The 25,567-nt window shown below is 49.0% G+C and overlaps 1 protein-coding gene across 1 annotated transcript; it reads right to left on the bottom strand.

Annotated features, from left to right (window-relative positions):
- Nucleotides 1-1,320: 1,320 nt before the first annotated feature.
- On the bottom strand, nt 1,321-23,645 carry LOC105280525 (LIM domain only protein 3). The gene is made up of 5 exons (XM_011341132.3): nt 23,252-23,645; nt 11,841-11,955; nt 11,293-11,556; nt 5,499-5,742; nt 1,321-3,901 (listed from the first exon to the last, which is right to left on the bottom strand). The coding sequence occupies exons 2-5, from the start codon at nt 11,930-11,932 to the stop codon at nt 3,746-3,748; spliced, it is 756 nt and encodes a 251-aa protein (XP_011339434.1). The 5' UTR covers nt 11,933-11,955; nt 23,252-23,645; the 3' UTR covers nt 1,321-3,745.
- Nucleotides 23,646-25,567: the final 1,922 nt, after the last annotated feature.

Below are 25,567 nucleotides of genomic sequence, written 5' to 3'. Positions count from 1 at the left end.
CGGATGAAGGAGAGGACGAAGGGGAGGATGGGCCCGCCGGGCGAGACGGATAAAACCGCCAGCGCTGTTAACATCGTCGTCGGATACGAGGGGGGTTGGAAATTGCCTTGGCTGATTTCATTTCGGGCCAGATTATTTTAAGGGGTTCCGTTCTCCCTTTCGTTCCTATGTCTCACGGCTGCCCTTACCTCCCTGCTCGTCGCCACCGCAACCGCCGCCTGCCTTCGACGTGATTAATGCGACTCTGTACGTGGACGCTGATAGTGGTCGTGTGGGGTGGTTGAAGGGTCGAGATGACGAGTCGCGGCCGCTCGCGCGACGTCGGATTAATTCGCCTGAGCACGCACCGGAAGCGGGCCAAAATTGTTAACCCCTTCCGGCTCGAACGCATTAACTGATAATATCTCCGCCGATGGATAGCGTGGAGTACGAGAATTAAAACAACTTTTGGGCCGTGCCCATAAAAACTAATTAAAGTCAATCGTGGGGCTTAACGCTATCTTCAAATTACATCGCGTAATTTATTGCGCCGTGACATTTATTAATCCAGAAGCCTGATTTCCGAATGAAAAAAGTCAATAACGTCATGTGTTCCCGACGTGAACACTCTTTTTAATCACGCTGAAATCCATCGAACAAAGCGACTCCGTGACAATTACGTTGTCAAGCCTGTGACAAGCTTTGACCGAACAATTAATTACGTTGTACACGCTTGATTGGTTTAAATGAAAGTTCTTTTTCCCCCATAGGAATGACAAAGTAATGGCATAACGCGGCCACTCGGCGCAATCCTAAAAATGAAACAACCCATAGAGCGGAACGACCCCGTAACGCAATCGCGACGGCATAAGTTTCCATTTATGGCTCTCGCGAGCGCGCTGTAACCGCGCGGCATTTTTGGTGGCGCGTATCCGCGAGTTTTAAGGAGTTTCCGCGTGCCATTATAAAGTCTTCACCGCGCATAATAACATTCGGCTCCGCAGGCTGGCGGGCATTAGGGAAATCGCGTTTCCACCCTTCTCGTATTAGCTCGGCGCCACGCGAGCCGTCATCTACCCCGTGCCGTTTCTTCCGCCACCGTAGCGCGCGTTCAATGGAACCCCCGATCGGATCGGTGAACTTTCACGCGCCGAGACTTTGCCTCGATCCTGGCTCCTTGGGGTGACGGAAAGACAGCTGGCAGATTGTTGGAGAGAAGGACGAAAGGATTGAAACGGAAGAATCAGAAAACAAGGAAGCGACATCCCGCGCAGGACGCGCGCATGATCTGCCCTGAAACTGGCGCGAACACCCGAAACTCGCTGGAAATAAAAAACACCCTTGGAATACACCAGATTGTATTTATAAGAATGTTATATTTTCTCGGTAATAATGGGAGCCACCCGCGAGAGGGGGGTGATCGTAAATATATTAATAGAGCCCTAGGTAAGTGATATTATATACAGATGGATAAAAAACGGGAAATAATCGTCCCCTGTCTTCTGTCCTATGTGGGAGATAACATCCTTTCCGTTCGTGCTCGTCTCTATCGTCCAACCTCTCTTCTCCTCCGCCATGTCGCAGGATCTTTGTACTAACACGAGACGATAGTCGTCGGCTTCGATCCGCTGCTGCCCGACAATTTACAAGTGCTCGATGTGTACCAATTTCCAACTTCCCGTCACGTGTGCTTCCTCTCGTATCTCGCGCCCATAGAAAACGATTATCGCTTCAAACGAGCAACCTAATTTTTTTTAACACAAATCAATTTTCATTTTTAGGAACAATATGAAATAGATTTGCACGCTAATAATTGTCGAGTGTAAAGTTAGTATTAATTGTTCCGCATTAACTGGCAATTTGTAAGTTGCAATATTTATATAACCGTAAATATAGCGTAAGATATACAAGATAAAAACCGTCGATGTGTCTAACTACGACACGAACGAAAGAAGCGTAGTGTGTGGTTACTCTTGAGCGATATTGGTGCAACTGACCGCGAACGAGAGGAAGCCCGGATATACGCGAGAATGAGACAGACCGGTATTTCCGGCGTCGCGGGAAATTGCTCGCAGTTAATAGCGTTACGAGCTCGCAGTTAATAATGTCACGGCAACAAATGCAGCAGGAGCATTTCCGTCGGTTTCCTTCCTGCTCCGTACGATTACAAACGTACGCCGTTTGGTACAGATAAGCGCCGCCTGTATTTTTGGCATTAAAGCATTAAAGCTAAGTGACTAAGCCCCTCGCTGCTCCGACGAGAACCCGCGATTCTCGAGCAGAGTGGCAGATTAAAATACATCAAGCCCAAAAAGGATCATTTTGAATATCTGTATTTCATTGCTGACGTCAACAAAAAATCAATAATTCAAAAGATTCAAGGGTTTAATTGGATGTTAACTGCAATGCTGAAAAATAACTGCATTGATCAATGAAGTACACCAAATTGAAAATTAATAATATGCTTTTCTGTCCCGAAACCCTTGCAAGTTCAGAGACTTCCGACGACGATCCGCCGTTACTGTTCATCGTCGCGGAGACTCGCCGGAAGAAGCTTGTGAAAAATAATTCGCCGTGACACGTTGAGCCTTCCAAAACTGAATCTTTCCGCGGCGATCGTTCCGAGAGGTTCTTAATCTAACGTAATTTTTCTTTGGTATCGACTGTCGCAGATTACGTCTCTTATCCGCGACGTGTCGTGGAAACGTGATGAGACTAGACGGCCACGAAACAAATATTTAATCGGATCCACACGAGAGAAATTTGAATAACGTTCGTAGACAATTTGTGAGACAAGATCGATTGCGCTCTCCACAATTCTTTCGAAACCTCCTTCGCGATGTAAAATAACTGCCGTCTTACTTCCTTTCTCTTTCGTGGCTGCAAATTCGGCCAGCTGTAAAACGGGAGATCGCAGGATTATGGCACGTATTACAGAACCCCTCGCCTTCTCTTCACTCTCGTTAAAGACTCTTTCCTCCAGATCGGCGCTCCTATAGATGAACGACAACTGTATCACAAGTGGGATAAAAGTGTCGTCTCGGTGGGCCTGCGTATACTGGTAATTGTTCCTCTCACTCTCCGGCGGAGTCGAATACGACACAGATATATTTACATGCGACTCCGCCGCTCACTCACGCACGCACGCACGTACATTCGTTCTCTCGCCTCCTCGCTAGAAATATATCTTACACGAATCATCTAACTTATCCTTACGTGTGTCGCGGGTGTCATATCTTACAAGAGATGCACGCGTGCATCAGCCCCCAGCAACACAAGCGTCTAAGAGACGCCTGAAAGACGTCTGGAGAATTTTACGACGTCACTCAAACGTTTGTGTTGGCCCGGTGGAGTGTGCTCGTGTATCAGTGTTGCATGTGTGTACGTGTACGTGTGAATGTCTTGGTAGATACGGTGTGTTGAGCTCCAGCTCGCGCGTGCCTTACTGTATTAAGATATCCTGCCTTAAATTTGTTCATTTTCCACGATCACAGTGATTCCAATCTCCAAACTTCCCATCACTTTGTCCTCGAAGCCTCGGCTCTGAAATCTTCGAGACCGACGTATCACCCATATCCCTTGATTCCCCTGCCCACCCTGTCCCATCCGTCTAACTTTTCAACTCTTTTGTCCATTCCATCATCTTCAGTGGTGCGATGAATGCTTCCTCGCTGCCTAGGATCTTCGATCCCATAAACGAAGAGTACTCTCGTCTTTAGTAACCGCTGAGACATCTGAGCTTCTTCAAAGGTGGCGAAGCCTCGTTTCAGCTGGTCGGCGCCTGCATCGACATCGGCGGTGGTTTCACGGGTCCGAGGGCGGGCCCGGACAGGCCGTTGTTATTCATGTCACCCGGCGTCCTCGGCCCGCCAACCCCTATGGCCGTCCCGTTGACCGTCGGCGTGTTACCAGACATTTGACCCTGAAATTACACGAGAGTCGCAAGACGTGAAACGTCGCGCGCGATTGCACCTCCGGACAACTTTAATCGTAGACTTGCTAACCCGTATTTTAAGCGAAAACTCAATTACAATTATTTATTAACAACCAAACATGTAAAAAAATGAATAAGAAGAATATATTCAAATCTTGTAATATCTGATCTGCTACTGTCAAAATTGTAATCTATTGGGTCGTCCGGAAAGTTCGTGCCGATTTTGAAGGAAAATTCAAAGGCAACATTTTTTTATGTCGATAAATATTTATTGACTTATGTATGCACCGTTTTGTTTCACAACTTTTGTCCATCTTTCACGCAACTGGAAGATTCCATTCTCCCAGAACTTCTTAGGTTTCTCGGCGAAAAACTCCTCAAGGTGGTTTTTTATGTCGATCAAAGAGTTGAAGTTCTTGCCGCTAAGCGAATTTTGCACAGACCTAAATAAGTGAAAGTCTGAAGGTGCAATGTCTGGTGAATACGGTGGGTGAGGTAGCACATCCCAGCCAAACTCCAACAATTTTTGTCGGGTAGTCAAAGAAACATGAGGTCTGGCATTGTCCTGGTTGAACACAGACGCCCTTCCTATTAGCTAATTCTGGACGTTTTTCCTGAATCGCTGTCTTTAATTCGTCCAGTTGCGAGCAGTACTTATCTGCATTTATCGTTTAGTTGTGTGGTAGGAGCTCATAATATAGGATTCCTTTCCAATCCCACCAGACACAGAGCATGACTTTTTTTGGATGAGGGCCGGCTTTCGGAGTGGTTAATGCTGGTTCATTTCGCTTACCCCAGGATCTTTTTCGTTCTACATTGTTGTAAATGATCCATTTTTCGTCACCCGTCACTAATTGCTTCAAAAATGGTACGTTTTCGTTGCGCTTGTACAGCGAGTCGCAGATGGAAATGCGATCCATTAAATTTTTTCGGCCAAATTATGCGGAACCCATACATCATAGCGACTTACGTAACCAAGCTTCACTACATGATCGTGGACAGTGGTTTTCGATATTTTCAGTATCTCTGCTAATTCACGTGTCGTGTAGCGCGGGTTATTCTCGATCAGTGTCTTGATTTGGTCATCATCAGTAGTAGAGGGTCTGCCCGAGCGTTCTTGGTCTTTAAGGTTAAAATCACCAGCTCTAAACTTAGCGAACCACTTACGTACGGTTCTTTCAGCTAAAGCGCCTTCTCCGTAAACAGAACATATCGAATTTGTTGCTTGTGAGGCATTTTTGCCTTTCCGGTAATAAAAAAGCATCAAGTGTCTAAAATGTTCTTTGTTTTCTTCCATCTTCAAAAGAGTACAAAACTGACACGAATCAATTTATCTGAAACAACTTTTTTCCTAAAGATGCGTTGAAATGTCACCTTTAAGCATATGTATTATAAATCGTATGTTTTCAATAACATTGATATATTCAGACATGTTCCAACGCCATCTATTAAAAATCGGCACGAACTTTCCGAACGACCCAATATTTCACTTTTAATTAATAAAATAACTTTAATTAGTACCAGTGTCGGATTTTTATTTATGTTTGCATGTTCGCAAATTTATCGATTTTGCGATAACACTTACGTTGGGCACGTGATTGTTCTGGGCTACCGGCTGTCCTAGACCTTGATGGGGTTGAAGTGGATTGTGTCCCGGGTGCATGTTTTGAGCCGGCGGCGTCGGTATGGGGGGGAGTTGCCTTTTGATGTATGCTAATGATGATGATTGTAATGCAGGCCCCATATTGGCGAAAGTTAGCCTCTCCTCGTAGTCGTACTCGCAGAGAATTTTGTTCTCGCACAAGTAAAACCGGTCGCCCACGCAAAACCTGCAAGCAAAAAGAACACGCTCGATGGAGATTGCGGTTCGCGCCGTTTCATTCAACGTCTCACAAACTGTCGATGCGCCTTTTCGTGTCGATTGCAGGTCATTTCGGAAAATCTTAACTCCCATCCTCGGCATTATCATAGTAAAAGAAAATACGTGAACCAATTATTCATCGATCGTTAACCGTGAAATTTAGCTGGTTCACCGATCCTAAAAGATTCGGAGGGAATCGAAGAGAAGACGATTAACAAATGAGGCTTGATTCACCCCGATCCATCCACAGGACCCGTCCGTTGTGGCAAATCCAATCGATCGGACACTAGGGGGAGGAAAAGAAAGCGGAGATTCGACGAACGCTGGCGAGGGAGGCAGGGGGGACAAAAAAGGAGTTCCGCTGGATAACGAGCATATCGTAACGCATCGAACAAATAATTATTATCGAGCCTCTGTCCGCGAGCGGCCTCGCATCCGCTTTGATCCCGACTAGGAAATACGAGAGCGAAATACGAGAGCACAGCGCGGCATGGCGCGGTGTGGCGTGGCGTCGGGTCTGGCTCGGGGTAGATACTCTCATAATCGCACGGCAAATAGAATTATCGCGTTGCTGCGCGTGGCCGTGCTGGCAGCAAGCGCGCGGCTTATACCGGGTTTCGCTCGTTTCCCCCATTATACGCGTCGTCTGCTAAATGACGCCACACTCCAATCGGATACCTATCCCTCTCGCTTTCCACTCTCTCCCGCCCTTTCGCGGCAGCTTCTCGCTCGATGTGGCAGTCATTCTGTTCGAATTCTCGTTCGAATTTGTCTAATTCACTTATTTTCATTACGTGTATTATGGCGCGCGCATAATTATCGAACGGATTTTGCAGTATCGCGGATCATGCCGCATCGAGAACCCAAAAACAAAAAAGAGGAAGATTAAAGTAGGTACAAATTAAAAGAGTTAATTAAACTGACGCTTGTCGCGCCGCATATTTTTAGTTTTGCGCCATGCATGCGTGGCATAATCGACGGAAGCGTATTTATATCTCACTATTAGTCATTTCCCGTTAATCCCCGGAGAAATTGAAACAGAGACCAGGGGAGAGATGCGAAAAAAGATTAATATCCGGCGGGGCCCCACGGTAATGCTCCACGGCTTTAACGAAAATAATCCTTGTAACGCTTTGGATACCTTTTTCGGCCGTCTGGCTAGAGGCAGATACTGTCGTAATTGCGCGGGCAATAGAATTATCGCGTTGCACGAGCGCAGTCATTCCGGACTTTCCATTATGCGCGTGCGAATAATGCCGCGCAAAGCCCGATCCTTTCTCGAGCGAAAACGGCGCAAATGTCTGCCGTGGAATGATATCGCTGCTACTCCATAATTTTCCACCTAGCCCTCTAGCGCTTTTTTACGGCGGAATGATATGTTGCGACTGACTTGAAATCAGCGTGACATCAAGGAACATCGAAGCGAAGAGTCAGTCACCAAGCCAGACGTGATTATATTCCATCGAAACTTTTCTCCGTTGTCCGATTTCTTGCCCGAACAATTAAAATTTGTAACAGGAAAACATGAATCGGTCAGAGGCGGTCCAAGAATTGGAGAAATCGAATCGCCGCCTTCAATTTTCGAAAAGTGAATTTTGTAACAGGAGAACATGAGTCGGAAAGAGGTGGCACGAGAATGAATTCCAGGAATGTTTTTATGATTCCAAGAATTGTTGATCGAAGGCGGTGATCCGATTTCTGGCCCAAAAATTGAATTTTGTAACAGGAGAACATGAATCGGTAAGAAGTGGCACCGGAACAAGTTCTAGGAATTGCGATTTCAGGAATTCCAAGAATTCTTTTTGCAATTCTACGAATCGGTTTTCGAAAGTTTTTGTCGTCGTTGGTCCTATTTCTGACCAAAATTAGATGCGTAACAAGCGAACACGAGTCTGTAACAGGTGACACAATTCAAACTGATTTTGAAAGTTGCATATAACAGAAATACTTTGATGTTAACAGAGTACTGTGGAAACGTGTCATGCAAGATGCCCTCATTTTTTTATCCAGGACGGCAACAACTTTTATTAATGTCCATGGTTGTAAAATCACGCCGGGCAAAAGTCCTTTCTACAAAGTTTTTAATTTTGCATCGCGCCGCTGCTCATCGCGCATCGCTCGCACGAATTTAGTCGTAAACGTTTAAAATTTGATTTACCTTTCGTTCCGTGTTCGTTGCAATGCGAGCAAATTTGCTATCGTCGCCATGCAAGCGCTTTATTACAGCACGAACGCGGACGCTTGCATGCCCACACCTAGGTAATTGGCACAATTCCGTAAGTGTTTCCATTCAATTTTCTTTTTATTACATAGCTGCCAGCGCCCGCTCGGCCACGTTGCACGCGCACCCCCGCGCACGGGATACATCACATTGTTTACGGCCGTTTTGACACGCTTCACTGCACCCTGGTGCCTAGGATGCATCGCAATTTCTTCGTAGTTCATACGAGTGAAAATATGGGCCACGATTCATAATCGCGTATTTATCGACAAGGCGGAGTCTGCGTCCGTCAATTATCGTTTATCCGTTCCAACCCTGGCCGACAAAATATCGGACAGCATCTTCTCCACACGAACGATTTTAAGCGAAGCGCCAAAGTGATTCTCGCCGCTGATAGCGATTGCCATTGTGGAGGCCTTAAGCCGCGACTGCGGGGCGTTTGATTAACCATCCAATTGACTGACCGGAGTGGTATCCGCGCGGAAGATAGTTGAGGTGAGTCGCGCGGCGCGGGCTTACTCTCAGGTCTGCATGGAAAATTTCAATCTGGATGGCGCCCAGATAACTCGGTTGAATCTTTAACGAGGGTAGCGCGACTGTGCAGGACAATGGCGTGGCGGAGAAGGAAGCGGGAGGGGGCGAAAGCCGGCGCGGGAAAATGACGTTCGGTCGGTGAAACGAGGTGCAAAGGCAGCAAGGAGCCACTGTGACTCAATAAATGATGTCGCACCAGTGGCCACTGGTAGCAATGCGTGACCCCGTTAGAGAGGCACTTTACGGGTCGCTTCGCCGACGTGGCCATAGCCCTCAAAGAGTAATACTGTCTCTGCGCGCGAGCTTCGACGCATCAAAGTTTCAGCGGCCTCGTCGCGCGCGTCTCGGCGTCTGGAATACGCTGATGCGCGATGCGCCGGTTTCTCGGATGAAATCTTTATTCGACGCACCGCGGCGTGAATCGCGAAAATCGCGAGCCGAATACACGTGCGAGCGATCGCCGCAATCAAAATCGATGAAGCGCGATAAAAAGCGCGTGAAATCACGTGATACTCCGCTCGTGCGTGGTTCTCTCGGATTTCCGTGAGTTTCGTTCCGGTGGGGCATGGAATCCAACTTGCAAGGGCAAAAGTTTAATCGAGTAGTCATTATGTTTGACCGGACTCAACGGAAGCAAAGAAATCGGGGAGGAGCAGATGTCCGCGTTTGCGCTGGGGTGCATATTCCGGCGTATGTTTGTATTAGTGTGCATCGGGAATGAGAGAGAGAGACAGAGAGAGAACTAATTGCATCGGTAAATCATCCTCTAACCAGCAGGGTGGGAGCCTAGTCACCGCCACTGGCAACCCTTTATTCTGTGTTATTACAGTCTAAAGTTACCCCGTGTAATTGTTGCTGTTTAATTGCAAACTCTAAGTCGTCTCGTTACAGGACGCGCAGCGCGCTGCGAGTAATTGCCCTCTTCAAATTTACCTACCTGCTTTTTAGCGGCACGATCGCAGGGGTCGTACCGAATATTCCGCATCGGGCATACTTTATCGCGCGCGCTTTAATTGCGCTCGTACATCATCCGCGAGACACGCAACGCGATTGTTACAACAAATATACAATAATGGCCGAGCTAAGTGCAGCTGTCTCAATTCACTCGTCCGCGATTCGTTCGTACAACCGCACTTGTCGATTCTCACCGTCTCCGAGAACGTCATAGGTCGTACTTTGCAAAGACCCAACGAAATCCGCCCCCGTTCGGATTCATTTTTGATCCCGACGTGCGGCGCGTCCAGCACCCCTTGCGCGCGCGGCCGTACCTACCCTCCCTGCGCATCCCGCGGGGCAGTTTCGCCACGAGCCGCGCGACCGGCAGCATTGTCAAAGATAGACAATGCCGGACGATAAAAACGTAAAATTGATGCTCTTTTGTTCACATTGTTTGAGACGCTGCGCAACGTTCGCCGCACGCCTGGACGAGTCATTGCTATTGGCTTGGAACTACATCCTCCACCTCCGGCTCCTCTATCACGAGCCCCGGTCCCCTCTCCTCCCGCCGCCATTCTCTGCCGATGGAGCACACGGCTACTAACTACATCCCTCTCCCCCGTCCTCGCTATCTGCTCTCTTCTGGACGTTGTTACCCCCAAAACGAGTCACTTCGCCCATAAGCCAGCATTGTACCACTCTCCGCTTGGCTTTGTGCGCTCGTTTGTACGTTTTCTGTTGAAGCGCGACAGGAGCTGCTGCCGCGTCGTTGCTACGCATTGTTTACACGTCACACTGTGGCCCGAGGATAATGAAAACGATCGCGGAAAAGAATAACGTACGACAACGCGCGGCCCGGCCGGTCGGTCGATGGAGATCCGCGACGATTGGCCCTCCATTGATCTTGCGAGAGAGAAAGAGAGACATAAGATACCGAGCGAGAGAGCGAGAAAAGGGCGCTTATTCTCACCCCAGAATTCTCCGACGAGATATTGCCGAGAAACTTATGAAACTTGTAAACTTGTATCGGAACGAGAAAGAAGCTTATAAAGCCAGAATTTTTCGAGGCTTACTTTAGAGGGTTTCAAAGGAAACGCCATAGTAGTTGATGGCGGATGCACAGCAGGATATGCGCTAATCAGATTTAAGATGAATCAATAAGGGTGGATGAATGGTGTATCGCGCATTTGGCCGAATGGAGAACCGGGGTCGCGGGGACGTGCGAGAACTTACGAAGCTTCGCGACGAAGAAGCCCGCCACTGGAGAATGGCAGCGCGAGCAAAAGAGGAGGTAACGGCAAGGAAGGCGCAGGGTGATTTCCCAGCTGACCCGTAAAGCAATCTCCCCCCGGTGAGCTCTGCCTCACGGACCCGGCAGCCTCTGCCCCGTGGCCGTTCCTTGCTCTCTTCCCGAGTGTCCACGCGGGGAAGATGCATCGCCGTGTAAGTCGTAAACGATGGAAGGAAAGAGGGTGGCGCGGGGGCGGCAGGGTGGCAAATTTACCGGTTCGAATCTCCGACAACCGGCTCTATCCCACTTTACGTCGCGTAGTAATTTTTAATAATTGATCGAGCTCAACGAGTCCCGCTCCGTCTTGGAGTCCCGGCTGTCATTCAGCATGACGAATCGCCAATCGCTCATCGACTTCTGTCGCAGCGGAGAAATAACGTCTCCGTTCCTGCTCGCTGCACCTTTTTATGTTTTTTTGCACTTAAAATGAGACCCTGCTAAATTATTAAATAGGATTTCGGGGCAGAGGGAAAAGAAAAGTGTGGGAACAAGCGAAACAAGCTTAATCATGAAGAAGCCTTGTCGTTTGAACTCACCGGTGGGTGCACTGCTGACAGGCGAAGCAGTCGAGATGATAGACGTTCGTCCTGGCCCTCATCACCATCTCGAACGCCGGTATTTGTTTGTTACATGCCGCGCAGAATCCTGTATTCCCGAAGAGCCTGAGGTAGTCCCTCTTACAGAGGCGAAGATTAGCTTTGGAATAGAAGGTAGAGCCGACCTCCCCTAACCTACAGTCGCAGCATTGGCATTTCAGGCAGTCCTCGTGCCAGTAGAGGTCTGAGGCCTTGAGGAGGAACCTGAAGAACCGACCGTAGTTCTCGTTCTTACCGGCAGTTAAAAGCCTTGGGCGGGAGGGAAATCTCTCTTTTATCTCAATAGTTGATGTAAATTTCGAGAAAATGACTAGTTATTTTAATAAAAAGAGGAGGGAGAATTTATTGCAAGTTCAAGTTTGATCGTCTGTTCTTTTGCAATTTTACAAGAAGATCGTTATTGTAAAAGTTGTTAACGAATTAAAAGTGAAGTATGGAAAAGGATGCTGTTTTTAAGAACGTAGATTGTACAAACTGGCGACGTTTACCTTTCCGTAATTGTCTTATGGCAGCTGGCGCACACGTGCTGCGTCGAACCATTTTTATTCGTCTCGGATTTGCTGCTCACGTCCATAGTCATCGTAATTTCGGCTACAGCGTCGTCTGCAATGTTAAAAACAAATCGAAATGTTAATATACACGCGCACGCACAGAGCCGCGAGGAACGCTTTGGAAATAGTATCGAGAGAAATGATTCCTCAACTTTTTAAAAAAGTTGCCTGATATCGCTGACGTGATAGAGATAGATATGCAACAAAGCAAAATTTTGCGTAAGTAATTACGTCTAGAGTTATATTTGCAATGAGGAAATTCCACACGGGCCCATTTCACTGCCCGAAATTTGATTTCCGGCACTAATGGCAACTTTAGTGTGTTCAGATGGATATCCGCGCGTGTGTTTACGAAGAGCAACTTCGCGGGCAGCTAACGCGCCATGCACGCGTACGCCGCAGTTATAAGCGTCTCCGACGTCGTAAGTGGCTGACAGCACGCAATAATTAGCGCAGCTAATTGGAACCGTCCCTGCACTCGTCCTCACAACGCCCAGACTCCAATAAGCACCGACACGCCATGCCATAACCGCCGCCTGAATCCCTCGCGCGAAGCCACATAAAACATCCTACTTGTTTCAGGCATCAGACATGATTTCTTTGCGAAAATTAATTTTTCGCGATGCCCATCGTATCGATCCCCCCGCATCTCCTTTTCAATTAACAAAATAGACGATCACGAAGGATGGTTTAATTAATGGACTTAAATTCTGACAAACATCTTCGAAGTATTAGTTGAGTGTAGAAAACAGGCGGATCATCGAATCTCCCGCTACTCTACGGGAACCCCCTCAGAGTCGTTGAATTCGCGCGAGGATCACGAGGGTGGAAAGCGGTACCGCGCGTTCGCGAGACGGTTCGCGGATCCAGCACTTCGCGGACAAGGATGGCGTACCTTGCGAGTGGTAGCGAGCAAAGTGGGCCGCCACGCCGTTCGGGACGACGGCGGGCGGGCGGACACGCGGCGGGGGCTTAATTAATTAGCCGGATACTTTGAGTAACAATCCATTATTACATACAAACATCCTCGGCCTCGGGGCCGAGCTGCAGCTTTATGCTGCTAATTGGCCTTCTCAAAGCCGCGCGACCCGGGCACGAGTTATAAACGCCACTCCTTCCCGCCTGACCCCTCGCGACCCACAGCAGCCGCACCGCGCGAATCTGCCACCCCGTCCCCCTCGCTGTCCTTCGCTGCCGCGCTCTCGCTTTCCGGTCCAATTTTCTCTCTCGCTACTATTCGCCATCAACCCCTTTCCTCTCTCTGTCTCATCTATCCCAGTTTCTCTGTCCGCCTGACTCGTTATCTCGCTCCGTCCTGTTCTTTCCTCTCCTCCTTCTCCGCCTTTCCCCCTCGTCGGCGCATCACTTTGCCCGCGTGTTCCGCAATACACGTAAAACGCATACAATCGCGCGGATACGCTCGCCCACGCGGCCACCCTCGCGCTCGCACACATGCGAGAAGACAAAATGGGTGAGAGAGGAGAAGGGGGAGGGTGCGAGATGCGAGAGGTGGGGGACGGAAGGAAAGAGTAAACGAGTGATGAAGGAGAACGAGGCAGCGGGGGAGGAAGGGAGAAAGAAAAAGAGGAAGAGAGAGAGCGATGAGCAAGAGGTGAGGGAGGAAGCGGGGTTGGACGGATAGCGCTAATAACGCGCTCGTGACGCAAAAAAAAGGAAGAAGTATAATTGCCAGCCCTCGTGGCAGGTATTTTTCAAATAGGACCCCGTCCGTTAATTGGAGGGCAAATTAAAGAGGCGCCGCCGAGGAAAAAAACATCCCCTCGGCCCCCCTGCCGCCCTCCCCCTTCCCCCTCGTTCCCTCTTCCGCGGCGCGCCTCCCACCCACGTTGGTATATCCAAGAGCCGCCTCGTGATTCGTCAAACGACCCGTACGCTCCGTTTCTCTCTGGATCTAGTTTTTTTAATGATTCTCCTTTTGGTCCGATTGATATCTCGATAAAATAGAGAAAAAAAAGAAAGAAGGAAGGACAGAGCACGGGCTGTGCGACGCGCTGCTGCGAAGTGTTGCGGCTAACGATGACGGTTTTTAAGCCCCTTCCCCGATCCGGGATGAAGCGACGGTAATGCTAATTGTGCGATCAATAACCGATCGTTTGGAACGAATCCTGGCTCGTTGAATGTGCTCGCCCGCGAACGAATTCACGGCTGGGAGAAGCTCAACCCCCTATTCCGCGCATTCCGCGACGCCCGTATAGTTACGCGCGTATTATATTTGATCGCCACGGTTGCTACGAGATACGATAAAAAAATGGATGTTACTTTGCTCTTTTCATTGGCAAATAGCGAGTATCGAAACTGCCGGTACTCGCGAGCAAATTAAAAGTTCAATACATGGGTACCGAAATAACCCAAACAAAAAAAATATCGGGGGAAATTAATCATTCGCGTCGGTGAAAAATTTCGTGCCCGTTACGGTGCGATGCCGCGAAAATTTGCACATCGTACACCGATCGAAATTACCCGCCTATTGCAATCGTTAGCTCACCTTGCTCGTTCGGAAGTAAAGAATTTATTGTATTATTGTAATTTATTGACGTATACGTAGGTGTGAAGTCACACGTTTGCAAAATGAAAGAACAATTGATTCCATCATCGCAGGAATTTATTCGAAAAGTGAGCGATCGAGAAAGCTTTTAGAGTGATTTCAACCTTGAAATTACTGCGAGATGAAATGTGTTTAGAAAGTTGCATATAAAAATCTCTTAACAAGTGGGAGGAAAGAGTCGAAAGTCCTCCGCGAATGCTGATGCCTCTTTTTCTCCCCCATCAGGATATTGCGACTTGTTTGTCACTCCGAACGATCGGCCGTTGCAGGCCGAGGATATTTCAGATATTATATTATCTGTGTGGCTCGGTCAATGCCGTCAGCGCGGACAAACGTCGATACTTCGACCGCTTGTGAAACAAAATTGCAAAGCGCAAAGTTTGCTCGACGCGATTTACATTTATCTTTTATTGCCACGGATCAGATGAAAAAATTACTCTTTATCGTGGCACTGTCCCTGAATTTTTGAGAACTTTCAAAATTTTGCGCACAAAGCGCTACAGTACTATCAATATGCAATGCATCGAGTATTGATGGAAATTGCTAATCATCTTTTTATTTTCGAGGAAGAAGCATCGAGGAAATTCGACCTTTTATTGATAAAATCAGTCTCACGTCGGGCGCGCTACGCGACAGTTTCCGTCTACGAGATAACATAATCGTAAAACGACAAACTGATTTCGAGCGTTACGATTTTCCCGAGCCGGCGTAGCGCGGCGCAGCGAACGGTCAGTCCCCAACACGAGCGGATTCGGAGAGAACGACGATATTCGATCGTTGAATCAGCAACGGATACGACTTTTTATTCGGTCAATATAAGGAGCACCCTTCCAAGATTACGAAATTGCCCTAACAGCAATATGGGAAAAATCCACCCCCGCGTCTCTCTCTTTCTCTCTCGCTTCCTCAGCCGCGTTTCCCGCGCTCGCTATCTCGGAGATCCCGTCGGAGCGGACAGGGCCGCTAGGTGGTTTAATAAAAATGTCAAATATAAAGTAGCCGGTGGGGACAGACGTTTAGGAAATAAATAAATGTAAAAGAAAGTCCGCGGGAGGGGAGAAGAGACCGGAATGGACAAATACGTGGACGAGCGAGGGGGGGGAGGGGGGGGTGAAGTCGTCTCGGCGGAGAAACCGGGGTTATAGTGGACTCGATATATTATTACGGCTGGAGGTCGGTGCGCGACGCATCCAGCTGACCCAAACTGCGAGTGCGGCAACCGCACTCGGAGTGGATTCGATCTTGAGCGTTTCTTGCTTGGGGTAACTTGTATCGAAGATGCTCAATAAAATATGACGCCTCGCAGTAGCGCGGTCGAGTGCAGCGGGCTGCAGACGGATATATGGAGACGCAGGGAAGAATCCGTTTATTAATACTTCTGGACTGCTAGATCTCCTCGAGGACCAGGGACGAGGAGGGTCGAAGAAGGCACGGTTGCAATTTCGGGGCTTAATGATGATCCGGGCCCGACGACTCCCCGGGCTGGATCCCGTGTCATTATACTATGAAGTGGAGAGACTGCTAATTAGTCATTAGCGTAGGAAAAAGACACCGTCAACTAGCACCGCTGTGGACGGCGGGAAACCCCACCTCGAGGACGACGTCGACGCCGACGACGACGACGACTACGACGAGCGGGACGGTGCACGGCAAACTTGGGCAAACAGGATGTAGCTGGCCTACGTCTAATTGGACCCTAGCGACGTAAGTTCCACTAATTGAGACCGGCCTCGTAACTATCAACACCGCTACAAGGGTCCGTTCGTAAATTCTGAATGGACGAGCAGCGATAACGATACGGATATACCGCCTTCGCTGATTGGACGAGCACGGGGAAACTGCGTCGCGGCGTTGCGAGCTACATAGTCGTCGCCGGATGAGAGATAATTACAAGTTGTAAATTTACTATATTACTATGGTTAATGAGGGCGCGCGTAATTAGAACGAGCACTTGTTCCGCACTGCGCATTTCAAACTATGTAGGTAACGGTCGATTAATTAATAGTCCCCCGCGGCTGGCTCTTAAACCGCCGCGTGAGACGGGAAGAGCAGCGTGATTTCTTGACACGGACGCGGGCTGGCGTTACGCGTGAATCGGATTATCCTCCGTTAGCTACCCTTATTTTGGGGATCCGCAAATCGCGGTAACGGTGACACTAGGAAAATTCAACTCCGACGGAAGCAGAGACGAAGAGGAAAAGCAAGAGAGACAAAGCGACGAGGGAGGAAGAAAGAGAGAGAGAGAGAGAGAGAGAAGAGCGGAGCCAAATTTTAATTTCGTCCCTGACAAAGGGATGAAGCGCGGCGAGAGGGTGCTCTCTTCGGGTCCTTCAGGACCACGGTGTTCCATCCTTCAGGATCATTATATCGCCAATTAGAAGATAGCGGAGCACGGCGTCGCCTAACAAGCTTCCTGAGGGAAGACGGGCAACGAGGAAGAGGGGATGGCAGAGAGGGTGAGGACAGACCTACTCTCGCGTCGTTATACGCGACGACTATCGCACCGGCGCGGCGTGGAGCGGCGCCACGACGCAGCGCGTCTCTCTTTGGCATCGCCGCTATAAAATATTCACTGCAACTCGATGCTCCTGACCGGGCCGTCGCCGCTCTACGGTATAATTAAGACGCACGTGAGATCGTCTTGACGATGCCAATTGTGTTCGTTACGGGATAAGGGTGAGCCTCGAAGCGCGCCAGCTCACAGGGGGTGTATATATCGATCCAACTGCGAGAAACTCTGAAATGACAAAAGAGCGAAATAGCGCCAGGCGGACTCGATCGCAATCGTGTTCCGATTCCGACGTTTCGTCGCATGCATTACATTTATATTGTGTAATAAAATTTTACTAATTTTTTAAAATATAATTTGCGAAAATTTAAAATCATGTATGCAGGATTTTTCTAATTGAGATATTTCTTCATCGACACATCTTTCAAAAAGTATCGTATTGAGAAAAACAAAACACAGCTATCGATAAAAGATTTACAAGGACTTTGTTTGATTTATAAGGACTTATCGATTGTGCGATAAAAGTTTGATCGTGCATTTGCTTATACTCGTCAACGAGCAAGCCGAAGATGGCCTCGACAAAACTCTCGATCGCTCTCGGACGACCATCCCCCTCCGGAAACAACGCGAACGTACGCGAAAGAAATCGCTGCGCAAAAGCCGTTTCGAAGTCCTCGCGCGGAGGAGAGGGCGGCATCGACGTGGTAGCGATACACTTTTCTCCGTAGGCAATATTCATAAATCACCCTTCAGACCGCTCCTGCTCGCCGCTTCGTCCCCTGCCCGCCCTCTCTCATCCCTCTTATATACGCTTAGAATATAAGCGCCAGTTTTTTTTCCGAAGGGATGCAGCGCCGGGTCAACTTCCCGCCCGCCCCCGCTCCCTACTGCCCGTATTCCCCCGACCAACATACCCCTGAAAGTTCGCCGAAGGAAAGGGGGTTGGCGGCGGGCGGGCGGGCGGGCGAACGAACGGGGGTGTTGGAAAGGCGCGGAACCATAGACGAGGACCAAGCCGGTCTTGTGGGGGTGGTCTCAGATTCTATTAAGATCTCAGTAAGTCTTGTTACACGGGGAGGCCACGCCGCAAATCTCGCAATAAAACAGCCACCGGTATAACACCGATTCGGGGCCGTCGTCTACCAACCCGCCGTTATCCCAAGCGAGGACGACGCCGACGTCGCTGCGTCGGCGACGTCGCGCGTTCCTCTCGTACGTACCGAGACCCCCCGTGGCGTGTTCCGGGGGCGGCAGGGAAGAGGGACGCGGGAGAGGAGGATTTATCTGCGGCACGTAATATTCCGGAAGGAGAAAATCTCTGGTAATCCGAGCCCGAGACTGCAATTAGCTTTTTAGAATCTCTTTAATGCACCGTTTCGATCTTCGCCTTATCCGAAAGTTTCGTACAACGAAATTCAAGTCGTTCGCTGTATTTTATGTACCTGTATCTGCTGCGGTGTCTGTTTATCGCGCGGACCCACCCGCGAATTTTCCGCCACCGAGTAATTCCCGATCAGTGACAGATCATCGATCTCCGACTTGATCGTGGCAAGCATTGCGTTATATTACAGCGCGAACGAGAGTGCAATATCTCTCCTTCTTTCGCATTAACGCGGGAAATTCTCACGTACCCGCTCCGTCTCCTGCGGAATGCCGATTATAGAGGGCCGAGCGGAGTATTGCTCGACGGGAGAGCGAGCGAGAAAACGAGAGCGGGGGGTGCCGATCGTGAGGAAGGGTCGTTTTCCAGCCGAGGGTCCGAAATCAATCAAAACATTAATTGAAAGAGCCGAGAAGACAATGGAGCCAGCCTGGCTAAGGCAGTAGGTAGGTATGGATGGTCTTGATAATCGAAAGATATCCTGGCCAATCGCCGGTAACTCGCTGGAGAACCGAGCCAGTCGGAAAAGGAACTTTCCTTCGGGCTTCTTTTCTGCGAGGCCGCGGGGGAAAATTCGCGGCACGAAGTCCCGGTAGTGCCGGAGGGGTGGCGGAAGAACGGGAGGAAGGACATGGCACGAAAGAGTTGCAGCGAGGCGTTCAACGATGAAACAGGATCTCTCTTCTCTTCGTTTCGTCATTGAATTCCGCATTTGTATTATTATTATTATTATATATATATTATAAATCGCGCCATTTAGGCGGAGACACACGGACGAAGGAACTGTTCACGGTGCCGCAGGAAACTCGATTATTCGAGTCCGCACCGAGCCGATCCCGCGCGCCGGCGTTAATTCGCCGCGCCGCGAGTTAATGAACGCGCTCTCTATTCAATTGTTGACCGGTATTATTAGTACGGCGAATGTTAGCGCTTTATTAATTAACAAATCGATTTCGGTCGGTGGCGAATGCTAATTATTCAGTGCCGGCCCGGCATTCGGTGCCGCTGCCAGAATGGTTCTTTAATGAGAGGAGCTAATTGTACAAGGTGCTCAATAGCGTCGCGTCGAAGGAGCAGCCGTGAGCGCCAATGAAAGTTTTAACGATCGATAAAAGAATGTTGCAGAATTTGCGCCAGTGCCGTCCGCGCCGTTTCCGCACCCCCTGGATTCGCCAGCGGAGATACCGCGCGACTTGATGGTCCTACATTCACTTATCGCTCCTATATCGTCCTGGAACTTCTCTCTCGGTTTACTGCGGAGTTAAAACTTTGCTGCGAGAAGACGCCGATGTCCGGCTCCTTTCTCGCAGGAGCGCAATTCGCGCAATAAGTCCGGGCTCGTTTCATAAATCTCGTCGAGATCTACAGGGTGAGTCGTGCGACTTTCCGGTAGCGCGCACATCCCTCACGCAATATTCGCGGAATGCTCCTTCGGAAGGTAAAGCTATCTGAAAAAATCAGATTCGGACCCTCGCGGATCCACGTTTCAATGTACATACTTTGTACCATAATTCGAGGTTGAGCCATTTCGAGGAGAGCGGCACGTGCGATGTCCTAAGTATACAAGGATGCTATCGTTCGACGAAAAATCTCACGGAGGACAGGACACGAGGCAAAGGGCCGACGCCCAGAAGGACGCGGCACTGCCACCTGGCGGTATGCCCAAGGACCCACGAGAAACTTCAATCGCCGTAAAAGCAACCCCTCCGATCCGAGGAACACGACGAAGAGGAGGACGGAATGAAAACGAGATATAGGGGAACAGAAAGAGGGAGAGAGGAAATGGATAGAAAGAGAGAGAGGGGAAGTAAAAGTTAGTAGCTGCCCGAGATGGACAAGGATAGGGTCCGGTAGGGTTGATAGGGCAGGGGGTGCGAAACGTGGAGGACAGGCCGCGATGGTCAGCTCGCGAGATACACGTTCGGCCGACTTAAGAGGATTACATTTGATATTTCGATCGGGCAAAGTGGCTTTTTATTGGACATTCGCCGCGGAATTATCGCTGACTCGTGTCGAAAGGCATTACGCGCGCCCCGGTGTTATTAAATTATAGCGGCGGCTCGCTAGCACGCTATAATGTCCAGGGGAACGATGGGAACGCCGTTGCGAGGAAAGTCTGTTTTAGCGAAAGATGGAGACTTCTGTTACTCTCTTAACGCGACGGAGACTGCCTCGAAAATCGTCCCCGAACTACCTCTCTCGAACTTTACGAGTAGTGCACGTGTTACGGTGATGTAATTCATGTTATTTTTGTACAGAGTTCATTTATTGATATTTGGTTATTATCACTTTATTACCGCTTACATCAATTTATTACTATTTAATTATTTATATTATGCATTCTACATGTACATGGGGGATTTTTCATTGTTATTTAAAGATATTAAAGCTATGAATCGCAACGACTGGCTTTCAGGAAAGCATCGAGAACCGATAATGACTCGCTCCGTTTTAGCGATGGCCAGTCAAGCAGTATAAAAATTTTTCGAAATTTTAATGACAAAGGGGTAACAAGTCAATTTCGATAAGGACTGAGGGAACAGGCGCGGCAATAAACCGCCGAGATACTTCGAGTGTATCTCGAACAGGTAGAGCGCCGCCATCATTTTTAGTTCTTACCGCTAATTAGCCGCGGCGATTGGTCGGTGCGAAATAAACGCTCGGTCGAAGATCTCGCTCGGCCCAGTTTTCTCGATTTATCCGCGCCAAGGGTGATCCGTGCGCAAAACGTACCCATTCCCTATCGGAAGCGGACTTCAAACGAAATAATTAAGTGATTCTCTTTAGCCAGCCGGCTAACGAGCCCGCCGCCGGCTCAAACTAGTGCCAATTATCGGCATTCAAACGGACGAGTACACGCGGGTGGCCGACAGTTGAGACGCTCTCGCGGCGGGACGTCGAGACGGCGGGGAGAAAGACGGGAGATGAAGAAGACGACTGAGTTCTTCGTGGAACAAACGAACGGGATACTCGCCCGGACAGACAGTTAGCTTCATTATTTCGACTTCAACCGACGCCCGACGACATGTGTGGGAATAAAACGCATTTACGTGCTCCCGTGACGAGGATACATCTGTATCTTATCTTCGTCTGAGGAGGAGAAAGAGAGAGAATCGTGGACCGCGATATTTCCGGTTCCCTTTAACGAGGGCTTCACCGACGGCATTTATCCGTTAGAATTTTCTCTTTAATTTCTTAATCGACGGTGAAGTCCTCTGATGTTCGTCGCTCGATAATCCGCTAATTAAGCTTCTAATTAAATTTTCCTTAAGTAAATAGAGAGAGCGCGCGCGCGCGCGTTGCCAAGAATATCTTGTTAACGGTACATGTGCTTTTTTCGCATACGCGATACACTTCTTGGCAGAATATAAGCTTGCGGGAAAAGGCGACCACGAGAATTGATGATTTTTAAGAGAAATTTGCGAGACAAAGTGCTAATTTGTCGTCTAGTTTTTTCTCGGGTACAGATTTTATTCGCAAATTCTGGACTGATTAGCAGCATTTCCTGAACAACAATGTGTTTCTACTTTGCTTGTTTTATACGGTAGGCTTTGAAACGACTTCCAAGGGACTATATAATAACGCGCCATTCTGATGAATCGCTTGTGCAGGATTGCACCTAGCGCTAATCTTCGTGAAAGCTTTGTCACGCGCTACAAGCGGCTCGCTGTTGCATATTGGATGACGATATCTCGAAAACGATTCCATACATAGTGCATTATGTTATCTCATGGTATCCATCTGAAACTTCGCTGTAAGACAATTCAATACAGAGTCGCGTCTCTGTCATCACATATAGATGAAATTTTTTTCATCGAAATTGAACGCAACTCTAGTAGTTCTTTTTCACCAGGAACAATATCTAAAAGCGAAGGTTCTAAAAATATCAAGTCGCTTTTCCTGCACATGTACAGGTTTGCAAACAAAATAACAAAAAAGTATTCTTTCATTGTTGTAAAACTGCTCAAAGTGATAAAGCGATCAAATTTACACCGCAAGCTGATATGACGCGAGTCGTGATGAATTATCATAATATTAATTAATTACACGTGAGAGCGAAAGAGAAGGCATTTCACGTGGCCGCGAGCCACGAGAGATATACAAATATCTCATCGGGCGCGTGGGGTGTGCAGCAATATAATCTTTTTATTGCGGCGGCGGCGGGGTTAATTAAACGTCTCGAGAGTCGGCATCAGTTAATCGCATTCCCTCGCAGTCTCGCGGCAGTCGATAATCTCGCGCCGTTACGCCGATTCGACGGGACAAAGGAATCACGGGGAGTAAAGGAGCTATGCGAATCGTTCGTAAGGATGCAGTTAATCCGCGTCGGCAGCGCTACAACGGAATCGCCTTAAAACGCCACCGGTAATTGGAACAGACGTCGGTCGATGAGAGATGGGACGCTCGGGCGAGATGTAAGGCGCGAGAAGGGGTGAACGACTACACAGAAGTATGCCAGAGAGCGCGTGCTTATCTGCCAAGCAAAAAGCAAGACAGTTTATAATTAACGCGAGACTCTCACGCGACTTCTTTAGCAAATGCACGTTCATTTATACACCATCTATATACGCTTCGGGCTTATCAGCGCGTTTTATTTTTCCCTGCAGCCCCCTTCTCTCGCCTTACCGCCTTCGCGCGCGCCCTTCGCGTTCTATACGTGCCGTAAACTGTGAGTATAATATATTTAGCGTAAATATCACGTTATGCAGAGAGATTTAATATCAGCGAGTACGATCTATCGCTGAATTGGATAATTACATTCGGATCCTTTGCGCGGATTAATCAAATCTCGAGATGCGATCTAAAGGGGTTCTCATCAAAATCTCATTTCACTTGCCTTCCGTTCGTCTTGCGCGCGCGTTAATCTAATCGCGATCTCCAATCGCATTTACCTGGCAACAATCGCTAGGAAACGGCGAAGGCTTCATGCGAGCAGTCTCTTCTCCGCTTAAGCTCTCCGCGTCACGTGGCACTGCACAAGATGCACGATACGGCCACTGACCCCTATTCGCGCGCCGTCTTTCTCCATAGGGGTTTAGTTCTCGCACCTCGGCTGATCTATCTTGATCGGTCTCGATTAATCTACCGTGAGATCTCACCCCAACGAAGCTCACCCCACGAGCGCTTCATGAACAACGTTCTTACGAGACGAGCGCGAGCGCGAGTGCACCCTCCGATTACGCGGGGACGAAGCGTGCGTGAGAATGCATGTGTCGCGCGGCGTACCACACCGGAAGTACCACGAAACCGCCGGTTCGGCGGTCGCCTGTAAACTGCCGAGTGCCGCGTGCGGCCACGGCACGCCACCGAGAGTGATAAATCCCCACCATCGGCCGGGGGAGCAACCCTCTTGGCGGCCCCCGCCGTGATGCCGCACGCCACCCCTACGCGCTTTTCCCACTACATCGCGAATGCCACCACCAGCGGCCACGGAGCGTTACCCCTCGCGCACGAGTCGTCCTGCCACCCCTCGCACGCGTCGATCCTTCAGGCATCCGTACTCCACCGCACAATTTAACCCCCTCCCGGCACTCGGCATCACGCCGGATGTACCCCGATTCGGGATAGCGGCCGCACTCCAGTCGATTAGGCGGCGCGTTTAGGACGCGAGTTATGAGCTCTCGATTTCCAGCGGCGGCTGAAGCGAGCGCGGGGGTGAAAGTGAACGGGAGGGATGAAACGTGCCGCCGCGACTGCCACGATGCGAAGATGACAGCGAACGTGAGCGGATATCGATTATAGTCCGCGCACGGCGGTGTTTGTTTCCTTTTAATTTCGCGCCTGTCAATGTCCCGCGGAGGGTAAGAATCGACTTTGTCCGGGATTCGATAAGGGGCGCGCGATGGTAATCACGATTCAACGAGAGATTCAATTATCGGCTATTTATCGTAATGAATGCGTAATGAATTGGTATTTCGCTTCGCCGATTTAATCGCGAGTGCGACGCGTAACGCGCTAACGGGACGATCAAATTGACGAATGCCTGAATGAAGAAAACGCGAATCGATGAAATTATATATCTGTCAAATTCATAAATCGGAAAATTGTAGCTAGTAACAACTAGCGAGATACGAATATTAATATCGTATATAATATAAAAGATAAAATATGAAAATTGTTACATGACAAACGTGTGAAACGCTTTTATAATAATCATTAACAGATTAATAACAATTATGAATTGATTGGCGATTACTTTACTCCTATGTGCATGTATGTATATGTATATGTATTATACATAAGCGACCTCGCGTAAGATCCATCCGAGGGATGATCACGCTCGTCGCCGGTCGTGAAATAGCTGCAGAGGATTAACCTTCGGCGTAGCGCGTCTCGCTCAGCGGGATATCCCTAGAATCACCCCTACGAATTCCACCCTACCTCATCCCACCTGCACGCAAACCGACGCAGGGATGGCAAATCCCTACCGCGCGCCCGCGCCCCCCACTTGGCGGCCGCGTTCTGCCACCCCTGCGTAGCCACACCTCCCATTACAAAAATTACACCGGTCGCTGATTTAGTGTTCTGCGCCGATTCACGGTGGCGCCCGCGCGCGCGAAGGGGTTGGAGGGACAGCAAGGAGCCCGCCGAGGGTGCGCGGTGGAGGGTACGAACGTAAGTAATGAAAGGGTTGCCGCCGGCTTCGAGAATCACGGAATCATTCGCCAGATTAAATTAGAAAGGCTACGACCTTTTTTCCACTCCCATATACTGGGCCGACGAAATGGATTAAGCTATGTTTATCACCGTCACTGTTGTCGATGGTCTCTTTTAATTACCGGCTGATTTATGACGTCAGGCACGTTAATGCCCGCGGGAAGTCTGGCTTACCTTTCAGGAAGTGGCGTTTCCACGAGAGAGAAAGGAAGCCGCGCGATCTTATCCGGCTCCCATGCATTACCCGCGCGTTAATCTCGGCAACACTATCAAAGAAAATGGGGGTGGCTTTTATGTTTTCAACAAAATTTCCAAGGACACGCTCTCGTAAAAAAGTGTTTTACACCGGGTGGCCGACAGAGTAGGAAGATGAGTTTTTCAAGTCGAGGTTTTTCCAGCGAATTCTCAAACGCGGAGCTTAGTTAAGGGACTCTTTAATATTGAAAATTAAAGCGTTGCAGCGCGAAGTCAGTTACGAGGTGTAAATAGTTAATAAAACTTTATTCGTCAATTAATCCCAGATTCGCTTTAACAGAAAGTTTATTAGCGAC

Source organism: Ooceraea biroi, chromosome 12 (genome assembly GCF_003672135.1).
Source record: "Ooceraea biroi isolate clonal line C1 chromosome 12, Obir_v5.4, whole genome shotgun sequence".
In the NCBI taxonomy this organism is placed as follows: domain Eukaryota; kingdom Metazoa; phylum Arthropoda; class Insecta; order Hymenoptera; family Formicidae; genus Ooceraea; species Ooceraea biroi.
This window is presented reverse-complemented; position numbering and strand designations above follow the sequence as displayed.